The sequence below is a fragment of the Dipodomys merriami genome, unplaced genomic scaffold (genome assembly GCF_024711535.1).
Source record: "Dipodomys merriami isolate MVZ:Mamm:240054 unplaced genomic scaffold, mDipMer1.0.p SCAF_2, whole genome shotgun sequence".
NCBI lineage: Eukaryota > Metazoa > Chordata > Mammalia > Rodentia > Heteromyidae > Dipodomys > Dipodomys merriami.
In genome coordinates, this window is record NW_027203381.1 from 111215296 (window position 1) to 111231538 (window position 16243).

The 16243-nt window shown below is 41.7% G+C and overlaps 1 protein-coding gene across 2 annotated transcripts; it reads right to left on the bottom strand.

The window, feature by feature from the left end:
* Nucleotides 1-1526: 1526 nt before the first annotated feature.
* Cct8 (chaperonin containing TCP1 subunit 8) lies at nucleotides 1527-14832 on the bottom strand. Of its 2 annotated transcripts, XM_070030534.1 has the most exons (16): nucleotides 14695-14832; nucleotides 13855-13945; nucleotides 13213-13292; nucleotides 10887-11036; nucleotides 10314-10494; nucleotides 10153-10214; nucleotides 9289-9426; nucleotides 7395-7573; nucleotides 6621-6687; nucleotides 6461-6548; nucleotides 6265-6380; nucleotides 4979-5050; nucleotides 4733-4897; nucleotides 3509-3628; nucleotides 2061-2165; nucleotides 1645-1730 (listed from the first exon to the last, which is right to left on the bottom strand). In XM_070030534.1, the coding sequence occupies exons 1-15, from the start codon at nucleotides 14752-14754 to the stop codon at nucleotides 2073-2075; spliced, it is 1662 nt and encodes a 553-aa protein (XP_069886635.1). In that variant the 5' UTR covers nucleotides 14755-14832; the 3' UTR covers nucleotides 1645-1730; nucleotides 2061-2072. The 2 variants fall into 2 exon arrangements, with proteins under 2 accessions (XP_069886636.1, XP_069886635.1); XM_070030535.1 differs by lacking the exon at nucleotides 2061-2165 and having other exon boundaries at nucleotides 1527-1730.
* Nucleotides 14833-16243: the final 1411 nt, after the last annotated feature.

The following is a 16243-nucleotide window of genomic DNA, read 5'->3' on the forward strand; positions in this document are numbered from 1 at the left end:
CACCACATAAGCAAAAAGAAAAAAAAAAACGGAAGTGGCACTGTGTCTCAAGTGGTAGTGCACTAGCCTTGAGCTGAAGAGCTGAGGGACAGCGCCCAGGCCCAGAGTTCAGGCCCCATGACTGGACCCCCCCCCAAAAAAAATCTACTTAATAAATTCAGAGTATTATGTTACAAGGCTAACCTGAGTAGAATTCTAGAAACCCTTACTCAATCCCTAGATGGGAACAGTGATATACAACTACCATCCTAGCTTTGTGGGAAGCTGAGATTGGAAATGGTCAGCCAGGGCAGCAGAACTCACCAGTCTTAGTAGATGCTGGACATTGTATTGTGTGTTGTTCTAGCACCAGAAAAGCAAATTGGTTTCAACTGAGGCATGTGCCCAGGCAAAAAGCAAGATCCTATCTCAAAAATATGCACATCTAAGCAGTAGAGGATGGCCCTAGCGAGCAGAGGATTTAAATTTAAACCTTTATTGCCAACCACAAACAAAAAATCCTAAAAATTAACTGGAGAGAGCGAAGGAAGGGGTGACACTGTCCAAGAACAAATGAACTCATTACCTGACTTGGAAAAAAAAAAGTAACCCCACTGAGCACCCATGGCACATGCCTGTAATCCTTGCTACTCAGGAGGCTGAGATCTGAGGATCATGGATTAAAGCCAGCTCGGGGAAGCTGAAGAGTTGAGGGACAGCGCCCAGGCTGAGTTTTCAAGCCCCAGGACTGACAAAAAAAAAAAAAGAGGAACTCCTCTGTATTATTTTTTTTGTCTGTTGTGGGTCTTAAAACTTGGGGCCTAGGTGCTGTCCCTGAGCTCAAGATTAATGTTCTACCACTTTAAGCTACAGCACCACTTCCAGTTTTTGAGTGGTTAGAGCAAAAGTCTCATGGGCTTCAAACCATAATCCTCAAATCTCAACCTCCTAAGCAGCTAAGATTACAGGCATGAGCCACAGGTACCTTGATTGTATACCAGCTTTATAATAGAAAAAAATCCAAGCTAATTATTTCTAAAATTCTTTGAAGATCAAAGGTTTCAAACACTATTTTACATGGCTGTATGAGTATCAAAAATTTTACTTTTTACATTTTCATTTACTTTTTTCAGTTCTCTCTGATCTTAAGATATGTACATTTGAGAGGTATATTTTTATCTCTTCTACTTTGCCACTACAATTTTTCCCACTGGATCTGGTCAACCTCCAAGTCTCAAGATTTCCAGAGCTATGAAAAAACACTGGAAATCTAGTCTAGGTTCTGGCACTTTCCCCACTAATGGCCAAGACAGGAAACATTTTGGGTGCATTTGCTTACTCACACAGATACTTAAGCCTGGCATTCCCTTGCAGAAAGCAGCCACTGACAATGTCACTATATATGGCTAAGTGAGTGTTGTGTTCCAGCAACATATTTACAAATACAGACAGGACTGACACATGGGAAACAGACCTCTAATTAACAAAATAACTTGCCTTAAGTCCCATAGCTAATGTGAGTAATAAGCTTGAAGCAGGTCACTCAGTAAGGCTTTAATTGTAACGTTTATTCAGCTGAGGATATAAACACAACATTTCTTAATTTAAGGTAAGAAAACAGGCAATTCCTACACTACGATTATAACCTTCACCTACAGTAAAAATGAAGCCATTCAATCATTTTGGTCATCATCCCAATCTTTCTTCCCACTTGGAGGCTTGGGCCCACCAGCTGGTTTTGCCATGATGATCTGCGTAACAATAGAAAACCACAAAGTATGCTTAGAAGCTCCATCTCTAGAATGAACATTTTTTTACTAGCCTGGTTTAAGACGAAGGATCACCTCAACATAAGCAATTTATTATGTAATGCATTCAAAACACTACAGCACAAGGTTTGCTAGACTCCTTATTAGAAACTAAACACCACTTCCAAAGTATGAGGTTTCCTACTTTTTGTGAAAACCAGCAACAAAATCCACACAGATTAATGAGAAACATTTCAAGACATGCATGTTGGTAACTCAGTAAGTTCAATGTCAAAATATTTGCATGCATTTCTGGTTAAGTCAGTGCGGCACCTGATTTGCTATTTAAACATGAAGTTCGTCTTGCCAACCATCTTTATCCCAGTTTCCTTGTGGCTTAGGAGGTTTAGGTCCACCTGCCAGTTTTGCCATTATTATCTAAAGTAGTTGATAAATACAAGGCTTAATGCTATGGTTTCTAGTTCTTTTGGTAAACTAGTCAAACAGCAGGAAGGGCTTATATGAAACCAACTACCCAGTTCCCTTAGTAACTTCACTCTCTCTTTAGTGTATCTCACAGGTGCTAACTTGACACAGTATAGCACTCCCCCTCCTCCCTCAAGCATGGGGCTTGAAACTTGGCACTGTCCCTGAGCTTTTCTGCTCAAGACTAATGCCCTTTCACTTCAAGGCATAGCTCCACTTCTAGCTTTTTGGTGGTTAATTGGAGGTTAAGATCTCATGGGGACTTTTCTGCCCAGGCTGGCTTTGAACCATGATCCTCAGACCTCAGCTTCCTGTGTATCTAGTATGATAGATGTGAGCCACCGGCTTGTGACTGAAATTTATTTTTAAGCAATCATAGGAATCTCTTCTAACACATCTGGTACACACACCTCCAGTACTTTTTCTTTTTACATTACTGGTGGTACTTGGGATCCAAACTAAGCTTACATGTGCTAGGCAAGTTGTCAGCCTATCCCTCTACTTCTTTCTAGTAAGTAAGTTAATACTGAACAATAATTCCATTTCTGGTCATCAAAGTTCGCTCTTACCCACAAAGTTTGTTTTACTCTAAAACTGACACGTAAGTGCTTAGAAATGTCTTCTGATTTTCTTGGAGAACTTCTTCAGTTTAATTTGGCCAAATTTTCACTTTGTCGATATATATTGTAATTCAAGCAATTAGGTATAAACAGTTGATTGTCTAATAATTTCATCTAGTTTTGTGAGCAAATGCATTCAACTTTACTAAAAATAGTAAGTTTTAAGTATCAAGAATAGCCTTCACTATAAATAATGCAAAAAGGTAGGCATAAAACGAAAGATTTGTCAGTACTGAAACAATACATCATAACAGAAAAATTAAATGATTAGGTCCTCACTTCCATGAGCAAGAGATTTCATTTTCCTTAAGGTTTGTACCTACAATATCTACTTAGTAGATGTTTCCTTATTTTCCCATATTAATATCACATATTAGAGCTTACTATCTAGAGAATTTGTATATAGGTATTCCAAAGCTAGAGAACTCAATCAATGAAATTTCTTCTACTTACACTTTGCCAAATGAAAATTGGCAAATGTTTCTTTTACTGGACTTTCATTTTAAACCGTGTGTGTTAACACATGCAATACAACTTATAATTGGAGGGCCACTTTAACATCTCTAGATGTAATATTCCTTTCATTATAATCAGCATTATTACATTCTACTTCTGAGTACACTATTAAACCATAAATCATTATTTTTAATGTGCAGAATTTAACTTTTCACTCACCTGATCCACTCTAAGTACAGTGACTGCAGCATTAGTGGCCAACTTAATAGCCCAGTATTTGCCCAGATAAGTATCTAAGATCCCAGCTTCCAACATGTCTTTTACAGCAGGAACTTCAGCCTGTCAACACAAAACAATTCCATTCCTTCATTACAAACAAAATCTTGCCAGGGGGCAGTGGCTGCTCACACCTGTAGCACTTAGGAAGCCGAAATCTGAGGATCCAGATCTGAAGTCAGATCAAACACAAAAAGTCCATGAGACTCTTTATCTTAAATTAATAAGCAAAAAGCTTGAAATGAAATTGTGGTTCATGGATAGTGCCAGCCTTCGGGGGAATAGCCAAGGGAGAATTCCAGGCCAAGTTCTAGTCCCTACACTGGCACACAGAAACACAAAATGTACCCCCTCCCCCTCAAAATGTAACAAACCATAAACACCAAAAATCTTTTTTGGTACTTACTGTGGGTCTGAACTCAAGTCTTGTGCTTGCTATGCAGACAACTTTACCATCTGAGCCATCTCCAGCTTTTTTGCTGTTATCTTTGAGGCAGGCTCTTGCCTTATGCCTGGGATGACCAAGACTAAGACCTTCCTATTTATGCTTTCTGCATTGCTGAGATGACAATGTACACCACCAGACCCAGCTTTTTACTGGTTGAGATGGGGTCATTAACTTTTTGCCCAGGTTGACCACAACCCTCCTGAACTCAACTAGGCTTGGAAGTATGAAGTACCAGGCTAGACTTCATTAAAAAAAATTTTTCATGTGGAAATACATATACTCAGAAACAAAAAATTTATGTGGTTCCTAAAAACAGACAAGGGATCTCTATAAAAGGCTTTCATTCATACCAGGAGAACCAAATAAACTAAGAACTATTAAGTAATCAACTGCTCCTAAACCAATCTATTTTTTTGGTATACTCGTCTTAGGGCTTGAATTCAGGGCCTGGACACTGTCTTGACTATTGCACTCCAGGCTGGCACTCTACTAGTGTGACAGTTATACACACTTTCAACTTTTTGGTGGTTAGTCTCATGGACTTTCCTCCCTGGGCTGGCTTTGAACAGTGTTTCTCAGATCTCAGTCTCTGAAGTACCTAGGATTACAGCAGGCTCCTAGCCATAGCTACCTGTTGACTTTTACATATAATGCAGTCTTTATTCTTAATTATTTATTCACAAAACAAAGCAATTTAAGTTCACTATTTTTTCAAATACCTCAATATCTATTCCAACATTTTTATTTCCTTCTTGGTGCACAGCATAAAGTTTAGAGATGACTTCATTGGCCTTAACTCCAGAGTTTTCTGCTAGTGCCCGTGGAATAGCTTCAAATGCTTCAGCAAACTTCTTAATGGCATATTGTTCAAGTCCAGGACATGTCTAAAACAAAATGGGCTCATTACTGTATTTTATTCAAGAAAAGTTTCAAAATAAAGGCAATATATTCAGAAAAAGCTATACCTCTCCATATGATGTTATTTGTTTGGCCAATTCAATTTCTGTTGCTCCACCTCCAGGTACAAGACGTTTATCCTATTAAGTTGTTAAAGCGAAACAACAAAGTTGTTAAAGAGAAACAACAGAAGTACAAGTTGTCATGTCCAAACGAGCTTTACAACGTCGGTGCGGGTGAGGGGGTGGGGGGAAGGGGTGGGTGGAGAAGGATTGGGATTGGGGGGAAGGGGGGAGGCTGGGAAGGGATGTGAAGGGTAAACAAGAGGAGGCTGCAATGCTTGGTAAGAAATGTACACATTATCCTGCCCATGTAATTGTAACCCCTCTGTACAGTATGTTCACAAATAAAATAAAAAATAAAAATAAAAAAAAAAGAGAAACAACAATCAAAGGTCATTAAGAGACTGCAATTCTATCTGAAAGATTTCTATATTCCTTCAGACTGGAGTTTTAATTTTAATCAGGTGTTACTATTCAAGCTCTCATAAACTAACAAAGGCCATTAAGAGACAGTGTCCAATTCTATCTTTTCAGATTCAGGAGTTTTAATCAGGTGGTTACTACTCAAACTCTCATTATAAACTTGGGGTCTGATGTAAGGGAAAAAAGACCAATACGAAGAATGGTAACAGCCTGGATTTCTCACAGGCACTATCAGATAAAGGATAAAGAACAGTGCTTCAGTAGTACTTTAGGTAACATAATCAAAATCAACGATAAAGGTTCCTTCAAAACTGGGAAGGGATTGGGGGTGGGGAGGGAGGATGGGAGGACAGGGATGGTAAGAAAAAATAAAAATTTTAAAAAAAGGGATGGGGAACATCTGGCTTGACAATGCATCATCAGCTGATGTAAAATGGAATATATATGTTTCTCATATGCTTTCTGTAAGCTACTTGTACTGATCATTTTTGGAAGCTGTCTGATTCACCAGCAACTTACACGTAAACATTAGATAAAGTTGGGGGCTGAGAATGTGGTTTAGTCATGGAGCATTTGCCTAGCACGCGTGAAGCCAAGTCCTCAGTTCAATTCCTTGGTACTACATAAACAGAAAAAGCTGGAAGTGGCACTGTAGCAGCTCAAGTGGTAGAGTGCAAGCCTTGAGCAAAAGCTCAGGGACAGCACCCAGGCCCTGGGGCCAACCCTCAGGACTGGCAAAAAAAACTGGTAAAGAAAGGAAGGAAGACAAAGTTTGCTTCATATATACTACTCATTTTGAATTCCTGTTTAGGAAGCTAGCAACTGTTTAAGACAGTGAAAGTTTACTAAATATAATTGCTAATACAGACCCTTGTGAGAACTTTGAAAGTATTTACACCATCATCCACTGCTCTTTCAATATCATCCATCAGATTGTCTGTAGAACCTCGAAGAACTAAGGTAGAAATGGCACCATCTTCTTTTTCTGTGAGTAAATATGTTTGTAGATTAAATAAAGAAAACATTTCCCAAGTATAACAGAAACATTTTACCAACAATACATACCATGTTTAAAAACCACCACCTGTGTATCTCCAACTTCTGAAAGGTAAACACTGTCACAATGTCCCATTTCTTCAAGGACAGGAGGAGTCTGTAAGAAAATGACTACTGTAATAAAAATTCATAGAGGCTCAGATGTCTTATAATATTTTCTAATACATACCAATCTAGGAAGAGCTGTTGCACCAACTGTTTTACACAGTCTTCGGAGATCCCACTTTGAGTTAAGCCTTAAAAAAACAACATCTTAGAAGTCAATTCTATCATATAGCGTTATAGAGATTAAGTAGAAAACCACACCATTCAACATTCCTTCAACTCTGACTCAAGTTTAGAACACACCTAGATTACACTGAGTTCTGAGGCTAAGACAATTTTTCTGGTTCTATGAATGAGTCCATCTAGCCAGCACTGGCCACATCTTAAGTCCATTTATAGCATTATTCTACAAGTAAATCTCTAGGGACTTAAGAGTGCTACAGTACCAGAGAACTGGTGTATTTATAGAACACTCTTGCTTTACTTTGTAGAATCGTAATTTTTGAGTAAGAGTACTGATTTACTGAACACATAAAACTTAAAAAGGTACCAGATCACCTGAGGTAGACATAAGTTGTCTGTCTAGTGCCCATATAAGTGTTCACAGATTGAAAGGCACCTTTCTAACTTTACACACTATAGACCCAACAGGCAATTCACTAGGCTTTTATCTGATCTTTTGAAAATGCTTTGTGTCTGCAATGCTTTTATATCTCACAGCTTAAACATACATATGGTTTCTCAGAGGCATTTTCCTATCACTCTAGAGTAAGTCCTTTTGCTGTCCGATCTAATATCTTACATGACCCTTCTACTGTCCCATCAGTTTGTTGAATTTATTTAGTGCTTCAATACTTAAAAAACACTTCTAGTACAGTTAGTAAAATGAACGTCTTACCTCACCAACATGATATTATATTTGTTTGCATAATGGAGAGCCATATCAGCGACTTTGCCACCTGTTACTATGACATTTGCACCAGTATCTGCAATAGCTTTGACTTGTGCATCCATGAGATTTTCTTCCCCTTTACTAAAATTCATCAATTCTTCAGCAGTCTTTATTAATACCGTTCCCTGGTAAAACAAAACACTTTCTTTAAAACTAGGTTAGTGTTTGAAGTTGTAAGATAGTTTTATTGATAAAATTAAGGATCTGGGAGAAACATAAAAGTTTGCATGTATTATGAAGCAGAATAAAAAACTGACATAAGTTATATTTTTTGCTGCTAAGGTATCTCATCTCCGAACAGATGAATTTGCTCTTTGACAGAAACTAGGAAAAAAAGCTGGAAAACTTATTTTAGGCATTTCAGGCAAGGATCTATGTGGCTTTTGTCTTTCACAAAAACAAGGTAGCATCATCAAAACAGCTACTTTGTGGTCCTCTAATTTTTCCTAAAATGTGGACTAAACAATCACTCATGTCCCCAATGCCTCAAGATGTTCAAAATCAACAACTGGACCAGGGATGAATGGTTCATGCCTATAATCCTAGATACTTAGGAGGCTGAGACTTAGAATATTGTGGTTCAAAGCCAGCAATGGAGAAAAGTCTGAAAAAATTCCATCGCCAACTAACCAGCAAAATGTCACACATTGGTACAAACGTTAAGAGTGACAACTGAGCAAGAAAGCTGGGTAAGAGTGCAAAGCTCTTCAAGCCCCAATCCTGTACGTGTACACACACACACACACACACACACACACACACACACACACACACACACACACACACACACACACACACACACACACACACACACACACACACACACACACACACACACACACACAGAGAATTTGGATTTCAGGAATTATGCTGATGAGGGAGGCCTCCTAGTTCAGTTGGCAGAGCACTAGTCAATTAGCAAGCATCAGCTAGAGCTCAAGTCCCAGTCCCATTAAAAAAAAAAAAAAAATGCTGCCGGGCGCTGGTGGCTCACGCCTGCAATCCTAGCTACTCAGGAGGCTGAGATCTGAGGATCACGGTTCAAAGCCAGCTCGGGCAGGAAAGTCCGTGAGGCTCTTATCTCCAATAAACCACTAGAAAACCAGAAGTGGCATTGTGGCTCAAGCGGTAGAGCACTCTCCTTGAGCTGAAGAGCTGAGGGACAGCACCCAAGCCCACAGTTCAAGCCCCATGACCAACCAAAAAACAAAAAAAGCCTACCATACACAGAATGTGTATTTTTTCTCTTAATTGCTAAATATTGACTGAGCCCAGTTTATCAATAATACACCACATTAATATTTCAAGTTTTGTATTTAGTAGTTGAATTCATATTAAAAATATAAATGTGGGGCTCAGTGGTAGAGCGCTTGCCTTGCATGCCTGAGGCCCTGGGTTCAATTCCTCAGCACCACATAAGCAAAAAGAAAAAAACCAGAAGTGGTGCTGTGGCTCAAGCAGTAGAACGCTAGCCTTGAGCTGAAGAGCTGAAGGACAGCGCCCAGGCCCAGAGTTCAGGCCCCAGGACGGGACCCAAAAATAAATAAATAAAATAAAAACATAAATGTGAGTCCAGCACCAGTGACTCATACCTATAATAGCTAATTCAGGAGGCTAAGATCTCAAGTTCCCAGTTTGAAGCAGGCCAAGGGAAAATTCTTATCTCCAATTAACCATCAAAAAAAAGTTTATCTGTGAGTCAAGTGATAGAGTGCTAGGAATGCTAGCTTTGAGCATAAAAGCTCAGGGACATCGCCCAGGTTCTGAATTCAAGCCCCACGACTAGCACCAGAAATGAAGCAACACAAATGCTTACTTGTAATGTTTGAAGGCTACATACCTTAGTCTCTGTTATCATTCCATCAAAAGGACAAGAGTATACTGCTATTTTTGCATCTTTGACAGACGTTACATCACCTTCAGTTTCCTTCTTAAAAACCATACCATGCAATACTGAAGAGGAATAGATACCAGAGCCCTAAGGAGGTAACACCAATATCATTAGGGATTGGTACTTCTGTATATCCAAAAATATATTTTTCCAAAATAAGAACACCAAGCCTTGGGGATATAGGGAGGATGATAAACACAAACCATCCAGTTCAAGTTAGGAATCACAGTGGAAGTGAACCACTGGGAAACATTGTGCCATTTATTCATTTAATGACCAAGTATTTGGGGCAATTATATTTGCTAAATTGTCAATACTGGAAACAGAACAAAGCAAATATTCTGCTCTTACAAGTCTGAAACTTACGAGAGGAAGGCGAGAAATAAATATACAGAAAAAAATACATACAACACATATCTACATATACACATCTCCTATGTTTTTATATGTAAATATACATATATAAATACATATACTTCTGCAAACCAGATTCAACTACACTATTAGGTCAATGTACAACATCACATCAATTACACTTTACCATATAAAGCTTAAAAATGTCACCAAAACCACATTTTAGTATTCTAGTTAATATTACATTGTGGAATTTGTTATTACAGAGCAAGAAGTCAACTTCCATCCCATATACAAAAAACGAAAAAAAGGACTTAAGTCATAAGATAAAATTTAGGTTTTGACCAATTTTTCCTTTTTACGAAATAGAATGGACCTTGGACTGGGGATACAGATCAATGGTAGGCAGACACGAGGCCTGGGTTCTACCTTCAGGATCATCAAAAGAAACCTACTTACCAGAATTTTACACACTCTGATGTTATCAACATTGAAATTGCCAGAATCAGGAAAAATAGATACTGTTGAGGAAATGAAACATATCAAAATATATTGTGAGACAATAGAGAAACTAAAGGTATTGTAACTTCAGATTTTTTCATTTAGTGATATTTACTTACCACATGCCTGAGCAATAAGCTTGGCCAAAAATGCTTCGTTGCCATACTGTTTACTCATTATGGAGGTACGAAGCAGAGATGACACTTCATCAGCATCCCGAAGGTTTTTTGCAGAACAACATACTAAATCGGGAAGAATTTCATGGGCTTTTCTGCAGGCTATTTCATAACCCTCTATGACCTGAACGTCAAGAGCCAAACATTTCTTTAAATGACATAATTTTGACATGAATTAAAAGTAGCTTACTTTAGTAACTCAGTGTATGTGGACATTTATTTTCATTGTAAGATTGGCAAAAGTACACCTGAAGAATAATACAAATGGCAGACCCTAGTGGTTATGAATATAGACTTTGGTGACAAAGTCAAATTCGAATCCTGACACCACCACTTACTAGCTGTAAGATCTTGGGCAAGATTTTTCTGTTTTCACTTGAAATAACAGACCTCACTACAGGACTCTTCATGATAAGACCGAATGTGAAGTACACTTACAACAATGCCTGAGCCGAGAGCAAGTTGTCCAATAAAATGATCCTAAACTATAAGTAGAATAATAAAGTGATCACTTACTTCTGAAACTGACAAGCCAATCCTCAGAAGTTCTTCAGCTAATTCCAGAAGAGCTCCAGCAAATACCAGAACAAAGTTTGTCCCATCTCCAACCTCTTGCTCTTGCATATGAGAAGCCATTACAATCATTTTGGCAGCAGGATGCTGTACCTGTCATAAAAGGGAATACACCAAGTGAAAAAAACTGCTACTTACAAAGTAACATAAAATCCTTCATGTTCACTTCTTCTAGGTACACCTTCACTTGACAGCCATCTAGGATACCTAGTGCCCTAATATGGTTCAGCAGCATATCACTGAATTTAAATTTACATCCAAACCACTAAACCTAGACATTTGAAACAGACATTACTTAACTTGGTTAAGAGACTCAGTATCAATTTCGCTACAGTTTTTCAGACTCATGATGTAGTTCAGGCTTGATTTAAATTCTGTCTTCCTGTTTCTTTATCTCTAGTATTAGGATTACAGATGTGTACCATCCTGCCCAGCTACAAGGTAAAGTTGTAGTATTCCTAAGGATTAAACTTCGGAAAATTTCCTGAGGCTAAATATATCCTTCTATTACAAGAAAACTAGGTAAGTGGTTATGTATACCTAAGCGCCAGACCTTCTTAACCAGCCTGGTACCATCTATTTTATAAACTCTAACATCAAAATTGAAGCTGAGGCTGGGAAGGTGGTTCAGTGGTAGAGTGCTTGCCTTGCATGCATGAGGCCCTGGGTTCTGTTCCTCAGCACTACATAAGCAGAAAAAGGGGCTGTGACTCAAGTGGTAGAGTGCTAGCCTTGAGCTGAAGAGCTGAGGGACAGTGCCCAGACCCAGAGTTCAGGCCCCATGGCTAAAAAAAAGAAAGAAATAATGAAGCTGAGGGGTTGGGAAGGTGGCTCAGTGGTAGAGTACTTGCCTTGCATGGATGAGGCCCTGGGTTCGATTCCTCAGCACCACATAAGCAAAAAGAAAAAAAGCCAGAAGTGGTGCTGGCTCAAGTGGTAGAGTGCTAGCCTTGAGCTGAAGAGCTGAGGGACAGTACCCAGGCACAGAGTTCAGGCCCCACGACCAGACCCAAAAAAGAAAAAAAAGAAAAAGCAAAATTCCACCAGAGTAAACAAAACCCACAATTGGAGTGGGGGTAAGAACAGAGGACTGAAGTCAGGGCCTGGCACTGCCCTTCTGCTTCTTTGTTCAAGGATAGTGAGGCTCTATCATTTGAGCCACACCTCCACTTCTGACTTTGTTCTGGTAGTTTATTGTAGACTTTCATGCAATCCTTAGAGCTCAGCCTCCTGAGTACCTAGGATTTTAGGTATGAGCCATTGGTGCCAGGCAAAAACCAGTCCTGGGGATTGAACTCAGGGCCTGGGCACTGTCCCTGAGGTTCTTTTGCTCAAGGCTAACATTCTATCTCTTGAGCAACAGTACCACTTCTGGCCTTTCATGTTTATGTGGTATTGAGGAATCAAACCCAGGACTTCATGCATGCTAGGCAAGCACTCTATCACAAAGACACATTCCCAGCCCCAAACTCACAATTTTTAAATTAACTACTTCTGTATTACTGTATAATTTACTCAGTGCCACTCTATAAAATGAGACAAATATCTAAAGCCAAGCACCAATGGTTCATGCCTATAATTCTAGCTACTGAAAAAGCTGAGATCTAACAAAGAAGTTCAAAACCAGCCTGTGCAGGGAAGCTTGTGCAACTCTTATTTCCAATTAACCAGCAAAAAGATGGAAGTGGTGCTCTTACTCAAGCACTAGTCTACCACTCAAGGACAGCACTCAAGTCTTGAGTTCAAGCTCCAAGACTGACACAAAAACAAATCAATTTGGGCACTTGCCTTGCACGCCTGAGGCCCTGGGTTCGATTCCTCAGCACCACATAAGCAAAAAGAAAATGCTGGAAATGGCGCTGTGGCTCAAGTGGTAGAGCACTAGCCTTGAGCTGAAGAGCTCAGGGACAACACACAGGCCCAGAGTTCAGGCCCCACAACCAGACCCCCCAAAAAAATCAATTTGATATTATTAGCAAATACATTTTATTACAATCAACTCTTGCATGAAGAACTTAAAAGAACTGAATAGCTAAAACAGTAAACCTAAGGTCACTTTGTTGGGGGAAAAACAGTCCTTTGCTAGTTAACCTGAAATAAGTATTGAACATTTCTTGGCTTTGAAAAGAAAACTTGGAAGTGGCACTGTAGCTCAAGTGGTAGAGCACTTGCCTTCTGCTGAAGAGCTGAGGGACAGCACCCAGGCCCAAAGTTCAAACCCCACGACCGCTCCCCCCACCCCTAAAAAAAGCAGTGAGAAGTAACTTACTTCCAGCTCTCTTAAAATAGTTGCTGCATCATTTGTCACAAACAATTTCTCCAGATGATTTATAACCATTTTGTTCATTCCTTACAAAAGGGAGAAAAAGATCCACTAATAGAAAGTATACACTTGTATTTTGTTTCTTACAACAGTATTATAAATACTTCTAACCACCTATTTTTCAGATCTATTCCACAACCCTTGGGCTTCTCTTGTTCACACATCCACATTACTTTTCATTCTAATCTCTTATGTCTATTAGCGACATGCCAGATCTTGTAACATTTCTGCTGGTTTCTATGCAGTTTGCAACTTAATAACAAGAAATATAAAAATCTGTACTTTAAAACCAACTATTGGTTGAAGATGTTATAAGGAGTGTCTCTCTTCAGTCTTTTTTTTTTTTTTTACAAAAACTGTTTAGCCTTTGTCCTAATGAATATTAAATATGCCAACAGTGTTATTTTGTCTTCTCAATAGGCTAAAAATTAACTTGACTATTTCTGTAGAGTGGCTGGTTAAAAAGCAGAGCACACTGGTATACAATTTCAAAATTATATTGTATATACCCTCAAAATCGGTACAGGAAAAAAAAAGCTAATATACAATTTTTACTCTAGGTTTTAAAACCACGATTGTGGCAATTACCATTGGGTCCATAGGCAGTACGAGTAGTCTGGGAAAGCTCCTTGCAAGCTTGAATATTTCTATACACAGCCTCTTCTAATCCTGAAAAATGCTGCAACACAGGGCAAGGAAACAAGAGTTTTCATTCGCTTCGATCTCCAAGGAAAAGATGGGCGGGGTGGGGCGTGACTCGAGCCGTAGTGTGCCCAGCCTAGCAGAGACACAAAGCCTGGGATTCTCACAGCAAGGGGGAAAGCCCACAAGATTATAAAAAATAAATAAATACGCGAGGAAAAAAAAAAAAAAAACAAGACCCGGGGGGGGGGGAGGGCTACACTGCAGGTGTCAAGCTGGCTACGGCAGGCTGGGACCAGACCTCATTCAGATCGTCCTACGAGGGGCGGTGACTGGAGCGGCTAACCCGGGCTGGGAACCCGCGCTTCTCTCGGATCGCCGGCTCCCGGCCCCTCCCCGCAGGCCCCGCCGTTCCCACAGCGCCCCCCCCCCGCCATGCCCTCCGCCCTCGCCGCCCCGGCGTCCCCCCCCCCCCGCCATGCCCTCCGCCCTCGCCGCCCCGGCGTCCCCCGCGGAGACTGCGTTTTCGCCCGGCTGGAACCCCGAATCCCGCAGGCCGGGCCCTCCCAGGTCGCGCCGATCCCCTCGGGACTCCCCCAGGACCAGGGAAGAACAGAAACATCCACGGTGGATCCGCGGCCCGCCGGCCCGGGCACCCCCTCCTTTTCTAGAATCTTCTCTTTCGCCAGGGCCGCACGACCGGCCCGTTGGTTGGCCATTCTGCCCGCCGGCTGCCGCCAGCCCCATGCCGGCTCTCCCAGCCCGTCCTCTAGTCCCATCCCTTACTTTGGCTCCCTCCTTGAGCATCTGAGCAAAGCCCGGGGCCTTGGGGACGTGAAGCGCCATGGTTCGACCGCGGGTGCCGCGCACGCGCTCGCTAGGAAGGCCCGCCGGAAGCGAAGGGCGCGCACAGGCTTCTGGGAACGCCGCGCGCCGTCGCCGCACGCCCCGGCGTCGCCGCACGCCCCACCCTCCCCGTCGCTCGCGACTCTCCAAGACGCATCGCGAGACCCGACTAGACGATCTCCGAACAGATCGAACGCACAGACTGAGCGCCGAGCGGGCGCGCGCGGGTCTCAGTCGCGTCAGGAGGTCTCTTCACCGGCCTCGCTGACAGGCCTCGGAAGTCTGGGCGGGTCGGGTTTGGTTTTTTTTTTGGTGCGGTTTCTGGACCTGGAAACGCTTCCTAAACGTGTTTTCCATGTCACGTTCCAGACGCAGCCGCCAGCACCAGGGCAGGTACGCCTTGCCTCTCCCAGGCGGTGGCTGCACCGCCACCGCCTCCCCACCGACCCCAGCTGGGGTCGGGTGCCGCCCTCGGGGGCGCGAAGGGGACCCTTGAAATCGGTAGCCGGGACCGCTACCTTGTAATGCGAGCTCCTCTGGGTTGCACTTACCTTCACTTTATGGAAGGGAATCTGCATGCACTCACCGTAAGTAACACCCAAGATCACAGAGACTAAATGATGAAGTTCTTCGAGTTTCTAGCCAGGTCAGACTGATGGCACCGTGCATCCTCCCTTACACTTCCTGGAAATACAAATTTCCTTTAACTCCCCCGGAATCTTACCCAAACCCAACTGCTGTGTTTATGAACACAAACACATTGTTTTTAAAGAATAGTTTCACCATGAAAGTAATCTACCCGTCTTGTATAAAAAAACAAAAACAAAAAAAAGAACATGGAAATGTTTTGAATGCGTTCTTTTCTTTACATTGAGCTAAATTTAGTGTCCCTTAAAAAATGATCAGGAGGGGCTGGGAAGTTGGCTCAGTGGTAGAGCGCTCACCTTGCAAGCTTAAGGCCCTGGGTTCGATTCCTCAGCACCACATAAGCAGGAAAAAAAAAGCCGGAAGTGGCGCTGTGGCTCAAGTGGCAGAGCGCTAGCCTTGAACTGAAGAGCTGAGGGACAGTGCCCAGACCCAGAGTTCAAGCCCCACCACCGGACCCCCCCAAAAAAAATGATCAGGAGGGGCTGGGAAGGTGGCTCAGTGGTAGAGCACTTGCCTTGCATGCATGAGGCCCTGGGTTCGATTCCTCAGCACCACATAAGCAAAAAGAAAAAAAGCTGGAAGTGGTGCTGGCTCAAGTGGTAGAGTGCTAGCCTTGAGCTGAAGAGCTGAAGGACAGCACCCAAGCCCAGAATTCAGGCCCCACTACTGACAAAAAAAATGATCAGGAGCCAGGCGCCAACAGCTCACACCTGTAATCCTAGTTACAACCCGGGCAGGAAAATATGTGAAGCACTTATCTCCAATTAACCACCTAAAAGCTGGATGAGGAGCTGTGGCTCCATGTACAGCGTTAGCCCTGAGTCGAAAAAGCACAGTCCCA

Excerpts from the sequence above, each read along its gene's own strand:
- Cct8 (XM_070030534.1), bottom strand. The coding sequence starts at position 14,754 with ATGGCGCTTCACGTCCCCAAGGCCCCGGGCTTTGCTCAGATGCTCAAG. Across the intron at positions 4,898-4,978 it reads AAATAACATCATATGGAGAG|ACATGTCCTGGACTTGAACA; the intron begins GTATAGCTTTTT and ends ATTTTGTTTTAG. Across the intron at positions 2,166-3,508 it reads CTGTACTTAGAGTGGATCAG|ATAATAATGGCAAAACTGGC; the intron begins GTGAGTGAAAAG and ends CAACTACTTTAG.